Genomic DNA, 11,792 nt, shown 5'->3' with positions numbered 1-11,792 from the left:
TTGCTTCATCATATCTCAAAGAGAAATGAGCCCTCACTTCTAACAGAAACTGTGCTCACAGGGAGCTTGTGTTAATGAATTTGTGCTTGCCTACAGCACAGGAGTGATTGCTGCCCGAAAAGAGATCAGTGCTCACACTGATCTGAGACCTCCAGCTCCAACTTACGGCTTACAAAATACTGGTGTTTTTTCTTTAACCTTTTTTTCAGGGTGGGGAACAATTGCATCTTGGTAGTGTCAGGACTGCAGTCTGACCCAGTTTCCTGCTCAGAGGGAATGTGAGTAGGAGCCCACTGAAGTGACTCCTAATAAACTGGGGAAAACCAGCTGAGAAGGCAAATGAAATGTGCCTCTGGTTGGAACAGGAGAAGTTATCATGGTAAAACAGGATTACTTGCCTCATGAAAGCTATGCTAGCTATGGAAATAAGCACAAAATGCAGATGTTTTGTTTTCAGTCTCATTTGCACTGTCATAAGGTATGTTTGAGTGGTTTCTTAGGTCTCTATGCTGTGACTCAGATCTGCAGTTAGAGGGTTGCACCCCTCATACATAGGTCTCTGGAAACATAGGATGGGACAAGATTACAAAGCCTTTTAAACAAGAGAAAGCTGTTGTTAAGACATTTCTTATTCAAACTTTTTTCAAAATAGCAAGCTCTAATTATTTTAATAGACTAAATGTGCAAAGACTAAATCCTTTAAGGGGGGTACTGAATCTTTTTAGGAGTATGTTGGGCCCCATTTTCATGTTATTGCTGCTACCACCTCTACCCTTTAAAATGCAGTCAGGGATAGAAGGAGAGGCATCCTGAAACATGGACGAGGGTCTGCCTTGATCAATGGTAACAAGTTGCCCTGTATATTTTCTTGGACTGCCATCACTGACTGTCTTAGAGCCTAATAAAAGAAATACAGTTTGGCCAAAAAGCATTTTGAAAACCTCTTATACAATTAATATTAAAATTATGACTGCTTTGCCCCATCTTTCCTTTATCCTCATTTCTGCTTCTCTGCTTTACAGGGGTGAACTCCAGTGAACCATGTAGGGGATTGCTTTATTTTTGACAAAATCTGAGCTGTTCTTGTGATCAAAATTGCAGAAATTGGAAGGAGCTGTTTTCCAAAAGGCTCTATAAATAACTCATGTGGGTTCAAAGGCCTTCCCTAAGCTGGAAGGACACCAGTTCACTCCTCACCATTGTTGATGCATAGTATACTGCACTTTTTAGTTGAAAACAAATGTCCTTTTAATATGTTTGCCTTGGATAATTTCAGTCCTGATCAGAACAGACCTTGAATACAGACAGCAGCACATACAGGTTTGCAGCTGAGGTGCCAAGTCTATCCCAGAGCTCCCAAAAGTGCTGTTGCTTTCATGCAGTGGCTGGAAGTGGGTGGTGGGACAGGAAAGATACCCACTCCTAGCTTCAAGGGATAAATAAACAAACCACCCCATGGGATTTGTCTTCATAGACACAGAAATGCAGTCAGTGCAGGAAATGTGAGTTCCTCCATGTCACAGCACACCAAGAATTTTGACTTATTTTAGCAAGACCTTTAAGCATTGGGTTAAGCTAATTCTTACCAGCATTTATTTTTATTCTTGAAGTGCATAAAATATGATGTCTCTGTGGGTAATCTTTGATGTGAAAGGTGTGTGTAATAAACTGTCAGCCAAGAAGCTACCTCACTGCCTGTCTGCACCCTGTGCCAAGCTGGGGTGGGCTACAGTTTTGCTTTTTCTTGCTTTGCCTCCACAGGCAAAACTCTCACATTTGTGAGGGATTTAGCTCATGTTCCAAGTTAGAAATCTCTTTTTCTCCTTCCTCTTACTCCAGTGTGGTAGCCCAGCTGGTGGGTAGTGTCAGAGGAGGCTGCACACCCACGGGGGGAGAATTGCCTGGCTCAGCCTGGAGCCAGCCTCCAGCCCAAACTGATGAGAGCCCCTCTGGGTCTGGTCAGGACTGCAAGCATTCCAGTGCTGTGCTAGGCTGAGACCCCACATTGTGATCTTGCCTTCCCAGCCCGAGGTGTCTCTTGGTACCACGGCCATCACTTTTCCCCCTGGGCTTTGGGGCACATTTTGTCCATGGCTCTCCCACCAGAAGCTGACCATGGTTTTCAACATTGGTCCTCTCTTAAATTACTTTCTCTCAATCTTTTTATAGCTCTCCGACTGAAGTGAAGTTTATTGTTTCTTTTTTTAATATAGCTGGAGGTGTAAATCCAGACAAATATAACTTCTGAGGGGGAATCAACCTGTTCATGCCACAGCTCAGCAGGGCCTGTGTTACTGCTGGTATATATAAAGCAACCAGGAGCCTTTTAAAACCTCTGAAACTGAAGTAATTTTTTTTTTATTTTTTTGTTACTTAGAGCTAATTAAATGGTTCTCATTTAAAAACACTGTCTCCTGGTGGTAGGCAGAAACCTACAATCTTACTCTTACCACACACTTTTATATTTAAAGCCTCTATTTTTAACCCAATGGTGAGATTCAGGGTTAATGCTCGTTAGATCTGTGTCTAGACAGCTGTGAAAAACAGGAAATGAATTACATTATAGTAGGAAAGGAGAATTTAACCTTTTCTCTTCTCACTAACACATGTGACTGAGGAAAATATGCTACAGCAAAGTATTTTGGAAAGTTTAAGGAAGTAGAAAAATGAGAAGGAAAAAAAAAAGCTGGGTTTCCACAAGGCCTCATGGGAATTATTACACAGAAAATAATGTACCAGACTCTGCCCTCCGCTACACCCGGGTAGTAATTTGTTTTCTCTGGTTCCTGTGGAAAAACTGCATTTTATTATTCCCTGCTCCTGCTGAACATTGAGAAGAAGAAAAAGCCAAGTTAGCCCATTTCACACACACGCACGAGCACGTGTGGCAGCTCCACGAGAGCAGCCACTACACAACACCCATCCTGCAGCACCATGAACCAGTCAGAGAGGTCTGTAACACCCCTGGGCATAACAGCACCTTGCACCCCTTCTCAAGCTGCCTAATGTCTCAAGGTATTTTTTAAATATTCACAAAATTATTTTTCATTTATTTGGATTAGAGGCTGAAAAAATGCAAAATTCCCCTGCTTGGTCCTTCAGGAAAGTAGGAGCTCACAGGCTCATTGGCCTCAGGGTTACTGCTGTGGCTGAGGATGTACAGGGTAAGGCTCCAGCATTAAAAAATTGCTGTAATGAACCCAGAGCATCAATTAAGCCTGAACCAGTGTGGACAACTGGCCTGCTTGGAAAGAGATGGAAAGCAGAGGCCTGGGAGCTCTTTACCCACTTATTCTCCCCATTCCCTGCAAAATGGCTGCTGTTTTGATGCAAAACACACCACGGCCAAAAGCGGTGCTGCAAGCATCCTCCATGCTGCTCTGAGCGCTTTCCTCGGCCCCCTAAGGTGCCCCCAGTGCTGCATTTCCACGGTTTCTTAACCCTCCCTGGACCCCAGAAGGCTGCAGAAGCATCAAATGCCTGCTCCACTGCAAAAGCACTGTCCATCCCCAGATGGCTGCATCTCCCTGTGCCGCAAGGACCCTTCTCATCAAGGCACAACTTGCCTCCCTCGTCTGCATCTCCTTGCTGAAGCCAAATGTTTACATTCACCACACGTGCTGTCAGCAGGCCAGAAACATTAATATCCCTATGGCAGAGCAACAAAGCCTTCCAAGGATCCTCCGCGCCGCTCAGCCCGATCCTGCCCTCCTGGGATCCCCGCTGGCTTTGGTGGCTGCTGGGAGCAGGGAGGAAAGGGATTAATCCCCTCAAGACTATTTGTTTGCTTAGTTTTATCATGATTTCTTTTAATTTCAAAGGCACATGAACGTGCCATGTACAAATCACTGGAATAATACTGTAGCTAATTTTATGGCGTCTTTAGCACTGTCCAAAATGAAAAAAAAAAAAAAAAAACCAAACCAAACAACTCTCCCCATAATGGAGCAATCTAAATAAAGTTCTTAAGCAATACAGTATTTCCCTCTATAGCTGTCAATGTTTCCACTGACAGTTTGTCTTCATAAAGGAACCAAGCTTTGGCACAGCTAATATCAGAAAAAAATAACATCTTTGTTTCCAAAGGGGCATGGCGTAAAGGGGATCATGGAAATTAAAATCACTAGAAGAGCTGTAGAATGTTGGCCTAAGGGTCTCAGAAAGGCAAGAGCCTCGATTTATCCAGATTTACGTGCCCACGCTTGTGCCAGGGAAAGAGGGAGGGAGTGGAGCAGGAGCCCTTGCAGCACTTGCACCTGACCAGGTTTCAGCAGCCAAGGTGTGGATCTTCCTCAAGAAGAGCCAACTGCTGACAGGAATGGTGAGGAAATAATTCAATGTTGCCCACTGCTAATGCTGAAGTGAGCTCAGGAGCCAACACCCACTGCCAAATGAGCTGCTGTGGAAGGAGCTGTCTGTGCCTTGGTACACATGGGGACGCCCACAGGCCCATGCATGCAGATGGACACACACTAAAAGCTGCCTTTCGGAAGTTTTGCTCTGCAGTGTAAGGAAGGTCGATAATTTTCATGTCAGCAGCAGCTTTGCTTGAAGGAGAAGCTTTAGAATATGGCTCATCCTGGGATGGGGGGGCGGGTGAGAGGGAGTTTTGGCATTAACCATGAATCCCTTTTGTTTTTTTATTAGTATCTTCTGCTTGATGTCAGTGTAGCCTGCTTGACAGTCCACTGCTGCCAGAAATGGTGTTTGATTTACAGAAGAGGTGGAAAGCTAAATAGAAAAGCATACAGGTATTGCAAGGATCCACATCTTGGTGGCTCTCCATGGCCACACCTGTCACCCCTGAGGTCTCCTGGCACTGGAGACTGATGGAAGAACCCAAAGCTCCTCTTGCTGGCCAGGACAGGTTTCTGTATTACCCTCTCAGGTATCTTGGAAGCCACATTTACCTCCAGCCCATGCTCAGATTACCAGATGAACTTCAAGTGCTGAGATCTTGCATCCCACTTAATATTTAATCACCCTTTGCCCTCATTTTCTTAAGTGTGCAGTGAAACCCTAGCTAGCCTGTGTGCCCCAGCAGCATGGTATTTTATTACAGAAAGCTCAAAACAAAGCTTCCATTTGCTAATGCAGCCATGCCAACGGCCGTAGCCCTGGAGCTCCATGGAGCCCTCTCCCAATGGCATTAAGCAGCAGCAAGGAGCAGTTCTAACACTGTTTGGGAGCAGGCTGTTTGCATTATGCAGGCCAGGCAGAGGACCTTGCTGTGAAACACAACAGTGCCAGTTCAGAGGAGACCAAGTGTCAGTGAAGATGGTGGCAACTCTTTTGGACCCCACACATGTACTTCTGTCATGTGTCAGGCTTCAGATGTCCTCAGCACTGGACAATCTCCATGTGAGATTTTCTGGACTCCACAGGCTAAACCAGGATGTTTGCTTTTTGAATGACCACAATAATCCCCATTTCTGAGATGTCTGTAAGCCCAGCAAGCATCCTTTCCAGGTTGGATTGGGGTCTGAGGAACCTGATCTAGTGGAAGGTGTCCCTCCCATAGCAGGGGGGTTGGAATTATATGATCTTTAAGGACCCTTCCAACCCAAACCATTCTATGATTCTGTGATCTTGAGTGGGGTGGTAATTCCTGCAACCTCCACTGTCTGCATTGCCCCTGCAGGCAGTGAGCAGAGGGGTCCCCATGGTCCCTGGCAAGGGCTGGGGACCTGCCCCCATGTGGCCAGGGCCAGGCTGAGCCCTTCCACAGCCCTGGATGTCCACAACAGTTCAAAGCAATAGGGCCACAGAGAACATTGGCAGAAAGGTTTCATCAGGCTCTGTGCCTTGGAAAGGGTGTCCCTGCTCACACAGCCCTTGGCACCAGCTCAGAGGAGGCTGGGGCTTTGCCTCTGTGCATGGATCTGACCTCCATGCACTATGAGAGCATGGAAAGGCTGGCAAGCAGACGATGCTGGAAATGTGCATGGGTCTTCTTTGCTGGCAACAAAGTCCCTCACTTGGTCTTTCAAATCTAAAAAGCACCTAATGTAGAGTGTTTTATTTAATAATTATCAAATAAGTTAAATGAAAATGACAATCAAGTAAACAATCTACCCTGTAAAGGATCCCTGACAAATATGGCAGGCAAGGCACAAACCTCCCAGCATACTGCTGGGAACAAGGCAGGGGGAGCACCCTGCTGGTGATGCCAGCAAGGAGAACAGCTGGACCCCACAGCACTGGTTATTTTGCATCTCAGGACCAAGTGTATTGAGCTCTGTTTACTTTATGGGAACTCCATGGACAATGCATTTGAAAACAGCTCCTGGCCAGACACATACCTTAGCATATTAAACGGTATTTTTAGTACTTCTGGCAAAGCAGATTGAACTCTGCTTTTAGCTATACTAAGACAACCCCATGGATTTTGCTGGCAGCCCTGCATAGTCATACCGAGGTAGCAACTGGTAGAGGTTACTTGACTGAATAGTTGCATTTCCTTCATGCAAGACAAAAACTGAAGCGCAGATAAATGCAGGTGGGATTCCTGACACAGTGGGCTGTATTTTCTTCCTAAGAGAGTTACTCTGCCTGAAAAAAGTTCGAATAGCTGAAGAAACAACATCACATAGCAAGGAAAAACTACTCTGAATGTCGCATCCTCGACTTGTGATGACTTTGTTTTTGTACTGGTATAAATATAACTGTGACCATTTCATACAGCGAAGTGCTCTGTGACGAGTACAGTATAAATAGTGGAACTGATTACGCTCGCTATAAACAAGGACTGGCAAACCTTGCTTCACCCCAGCAGTTAGAAGGGTGGAAGCGGCGGGAGCTTTACAGCTAAATGGTTAAAAGCCACAGCAGAACATTTTCTCGGGATGGCTCCAAGCGTGGAGCTGGTGCGCTGCCATTTCAGCAGCCAAGCTGAGACGGGGAAGCACGCCACCACAATTGCATGCTAAAAAGAAGGGAAGGCTGAGATAACTACCATCTTCTTACTGTGTAGGCTGTTTGAAAAAAAATAACATATAATGATTCCTGCCTTATTGCAGTGTTTGGGTTCCAGATATAGCCTTGCATGGGAAGGCTGGTATGATGCTGAACCAAGCAAAATGAGCATTTCCTGCTTTTAAGTACTATAATGTCAGGAATCCAGCTCACTGGAAACATCCTGCTCATTTTCCAGAGCAGGAAGCAGACATTCGTCATGAGTATCAGGTGAATAATGTCACTTCAGTTTGACTTTGTGAGTGACAGTTCACAGCGCAGGTCCTTAATGCTTATTTTTAAGATTATAAAATGAAGCTTGGTACACCTCATGCCTAGGAAGTGGCTTAGCTCGCTCAGAAATTCAGGGACTTGCCAGAGGCCTTAGATAACTAAGATTTGTTTTAACTGGCCTCAGTATCCAAGGTATTTCCTACTGTAAGTATAAGGAAACATTGAGGATACTTAAACAACCATGTTTGTTTATCTTAGGTCAAACTGAAGAGGTTTTCCAGAACCACTACTGCAGCTGCATTTAACTTGCTGAAAGGCTGCATTTTGATAGATTGCTTCACTTCTGACTCCATGATCACAACAAAAAGAGGTGAACTCCACAGGGAAGTGCACAGTAGTGCCAAACCTGGGCAGATGTCTCCAGAAACTCCCTCCTCAGGTGTGCTTCATCAACCTTGGCCTCAACTGGGCCAAGTCCTGCATAAGGAGGAAGCCAGAAGGCATGAGAAAATCACCAGCATTCCCTCTCTCAAATTTCTGAGAAGGTAATTACCCGAAGGGAGACAGACATCCAGACAGGTCTCACCTCGAGAGGAGATGAGATTCTCCAAGCCTGTGAATCCAGTGTCATAGGAGGGCAACCCCACCAAACCTGGAGCCATCTGCTCTGCTGGGTGACACATGAAGTGATGCTCCGCAGGTCCTCACCTCCAGCATTGTGGCTCATGTTAGGTGTGGGGGATGGCCACCACCTGGGGCAGGGACAGTGTCTTGGTAATGGTTCTCCAAGACACCCAGTGCAAGGTAACTGTGACTACAGTAGAAGCTTGGAGACCAATGGTGCTTCAGAGCATGCATGAGGCTCTGGCTGGACAATGAGGGTATGAGGAGGCCACGTGTGTCATAATGTCCTGACCAAGGCTCTCATCCTGGAATTTGATTCATACAAATGCAACAGATTTCCCCTTTGCTTCCTGAATAGGCCAGATCAGATTCCAGCATCCCCAGGTATCTAAATATAAACTGACAGCAAACCAATTGGTCTGACATCCTAAGGTGTCACAGCCCCACTTTGGTAGGGACTGTGACTGTTGACCAGGTCCCCCAAACTGGCCCCTGGTGTGCAGGAAGGGCTTGCACTGACATTACAGGCTCAGTCAAGTTGAGGGCAATACCTCAGCCTTCAGCCACAACCTTGCAAGATACAAATCAGCTCTGCTATGCTGTCAAAATGATACATGTTTAACTGTAACAGCTACTGGCAGGGCTGAGTGCGCAGGGGACCACCTCTGTCCATGTCCCAACATGCACATCCACTGAATGCTGACTGCTCTCTCTGCTGGCCAACAGAGAAATGAGATTTTCTCAAGACAGACATGACCATATTCAAGTTTGCAAAAATGCACTGACCAAGCAAATGCATGCCAGAAAAAAGTTCTATTTTTCTACAGCCACAAACAGCTGAATAAAAGAGGTTAGTTATAAAACAAACTATATTCTTAGGTAAAAAGCAGCAGCAAAGAAGAGAAAAAGGCAGGAGAGATGTGGGTGTCTCATCTCATGCTGCAGCTTACTGCTGCGATAGCCTGCTGGGAAGGGATATGACCCATTATAAGGCCATCAGAATCTTGCCCTATGATGGCCAGAAATAAAAGGCTTGGAGAATTTCCAGTGATCAACAGAATACAGTAGTTGGGAGACTGTGGGATTGTGAGTAACTGGCTTGAGAGCAGGAGAGTTTCTCCTCACTTTCTTCAATGCTTGACTCAAGGATCACCTAGTCCAAAAAGCCACCACTTAGGGGCTCTAAGCTCATAAAAACAGTAATAACTGGACAACAGAAAGACATCACTGTGGAAAAGGACAAGGCAAAGAATGCTGAAAGGGAATGGGAAGCTAGGCTGCACTAGGAATCATTGTACTGAAAGTGCATAAGCAGCACATCTTTGTCCTGGACACAGTGGGACAACATCTGGACCCAGTAAAGATTTAAAATCTCAAGGGCTATGGACAGCAGCAAGTATAAGTGAGCACAGGCTGATCGTGTTGTGCCACTGCACCCCAGACACTCAGCCATTAATGCTTTCCTATTATTCCTTATCTCTCAGTGGCATGAGCCAGTTCCCCTGCATCAAGGAGTGAGGCTGTCCCTAAGCACCACTTCAGCTGGGTGGCTGCACTGGCCAGCCTGGAGCTGCACCTGAGCACCAGCAGCTGTGCTCTGCCATACAATGTACCCAACGCATGTACATATGACTGTGCTATGAAGTTGCTTGAATCTTAGGGGTTTAATACATCACTGGTCACAGAGCTGACAATTAGTGATGTCTGGCAATGAAGTTGCCTCCTTGCCATCAGATTTACAGTGGAAGTTCTTTGCTTGTACTTCTGCAGGTACATGGCAAAGTGGCTCACAGGAAACTTTGCTTTTCTGTCTGCAAATTACTGTGGTGTTCAGTGTGGAAGCCACACTGGTGGGGCCACCTCATGCATCAAATATGGGTTGACAGCAGAGGTTAAACACAGCAAGTTCCACAAAATAGTCAGGACTAGGGTTACCTGGAGAAAGGACCAAAGAGGGGAGGAAAAGTCAGTCCCTCTGATGAGGCACTAGGACTAATCAGCACCAGAAAAAAGCAAGTTTCTGATAATTACGGTGAAGTGAGTAGCTTATCGTTGTATTTTGAGCCCTAAATGAAGACTTGATGTATTCCTGAATTCTTTCCTTCTGATACCATGCCACCTGAAAGGTGATGAAATGCCCCCAGACTTGATGGGCTAGAGAGACAGCACCACAGTATTACCATCCTCAGCACTGAACTGAATAATTCTCTGGCTTCTACTTATCCCTCTGGAATGACAGCTTTTTACAAGAGACACAAAAAAGTGGTTAATTATAGAAAAGCTATAATCACACACTCAGCCTGCTACATGTAAAATTAAGCACCTGTTCAGAACGATTACAGAGGAGAACTAACTCTTCACATTGAGTTTTTTAAACTTGCATATTCTGAATAATGGTTGTGACTGTTCTTCTTAACAGCCTTGATGCTGAAACTAGATTAAACCAGGCAGATTCTTGTGTCTTGACCTCCACTAAAGGGAGTGTGTCACAGATTTCAGGCACCGGAAACCAGCTGAGGTTAAATCAAATGACATACTCAAGTAGGGAGGGATGAGAACCTCATGCTCTTTAACAGCTGAAAGGGCCTGTTGAGCAATGCACAGGAACTCTGTGTCTAAGAGATTTAACCACTTGAAGGGTAAGAAGTGCTTAACACAACCCGTTCATCTGAAATGTGATCTTTACATTCTCACTTCTGCTGTGTCTAACCCAGTGCATTGGCAGCTCCACACAGCTGAGCAGGCAAACTCAGCACTGTCCCAACCAGCCTTAACATCACTCAAAACTAGTAACAACATCTTCATTCCCTCAGAGTGTGCCTGCTACATCAGCATCAAGCAGAAAGAGCTGCCCTTTCATCCAGACATGGATACGTCAGACCTTTTACACAGGAGTATCTGGTTAAATGCAGCTGATCCTCTCGGGAGGGTTCTGTGCACCAGTTTATCAGAAATCCCGAGTTTCATCTCAGTTTCTTCTGGTGATGCTGGTTCAGAGTGACAGAAACTGCATATCAACTGTCCCACTCTAGAGAGAAGCCTCCTAACTAGTCCATGCTGGCACTCAAGGAATATGTGTAGTAGCAGCTTATTTGCATAGGCAACCAACTGTTGCATCTGGCAATAGAAAGTCCCTGTATTCAGCAGCCCTTATGATACAGAAAGAGATGTCTTGAAGTGAATCAATCCCACAGTTGTTCAATTGGCCATCTCTGCTGTTAATATGCTGAGTAAATTCTCTAGAACTGATGAGAGATAGAGTAATACACTACAATACATATATAACAGTAAACCTATGTAATACATACAAGATTCTTACAAGTTCTGATATTTTACTTTACTTACAAATAAAATGATCCCTTAATATTTAAAATCTTTACTGTGCTTTTCCTCACAGGAATGAAGTGCACCACAAATGTTTACTGTAGTCTCAGTCCCAGTAGGCTTCCAAGGCCTGAGTGGCTAAAGCCCTGAGCAGCCTGGTCTGATCCGATTTGAACAGGAAATTGGACCAGTGATTGCCTGACCCTTCTAACCCGTGTTTTTCTGAGTCTGTGATGTGCTAGTATGAGGTAGAACAGGTCCAAAGCTGAGAAATGAAGACCTCATTTTGAGCTGTCTCTGCTATTCCATGTTTAGGGCACTCTTCTAAGTGTGAGACTGCTCCAAACCCTCAGTCAGTGTGATGGTTTCCCCGGGATGCCCTGCAGGGATGCAGCTTGGTATCACCTCTAAGGATATTCAGCCGCAGACAACCCAGAGCAGGGAGGTTTTCTCACTCCCCTCCCCCCATCCATATGGCCCTGCTGATTTCCTCACACCAGCAGGAGCAGCTGCCTGACCTCATGGTAGGCCAGCTCAAGGAACCAAGATGCAGAAAAAAAACCCTCAACAAAACTTCCTGCTTTCTGTCAAAATTACCCTGAATTACCACAAGGCCAAACAAACACCAAGTGCAAGAAGATGGGAGCAGGTGAGAA

At 45.4% G+C, this 11,792-nt stretch overlaps 1 protein-coding gene across 3 annotated transcripts in view; it reads right to left on the bottom strand.

Annotated features, from left to right (window-relative positions):
* NTAQ1 (N-terminal glutamine amidase 1) overlaps positions 1–11,792 on the bottom strand; it is a 34,472-nt gene that overhangs the window by 9,811 nt on the left and 12,869 nt on the right. The window contains exon 6 of one of the 3 annotated variants that reach the window (XR_010745362.1): positions 7,742–7,940. Coding sequence is in view for 2 of the 3 variants with exons in the window: in XM_066335694.1 (XP_066191791.1) it covers positions 3,693–3,736 (44 nt within the window). In the remaining variant the exon portion in view is untranslated. Of the gene's footprint in view, positions 1–3,029; positions 3,737–7,432; positions 7,941–11,792 lie in introns of those variants that run through there. The other 2 variants (XM_066335694.1, XM_066335711.1) reach the window with 2 other exon arrangements.

This window comes from Sylvia atricapilla, chromosome 1 (assembly GCF_009819655.1).
Source record: "Sylvia atricapilla isolate bSylAtr1 chromosome 1, bSylAtr1.pri, whole genome shotgun sequence".
Classification (NCBI taxonomy): Eukaryota; Metazoa; Chordata; class Aves; order Passeriformes; family Sylviidae; genus Sylvia; species Sylvia atricapilla.
This window is presented reverse-complemented; position numbering and strand designations above follow the sequence as displayed.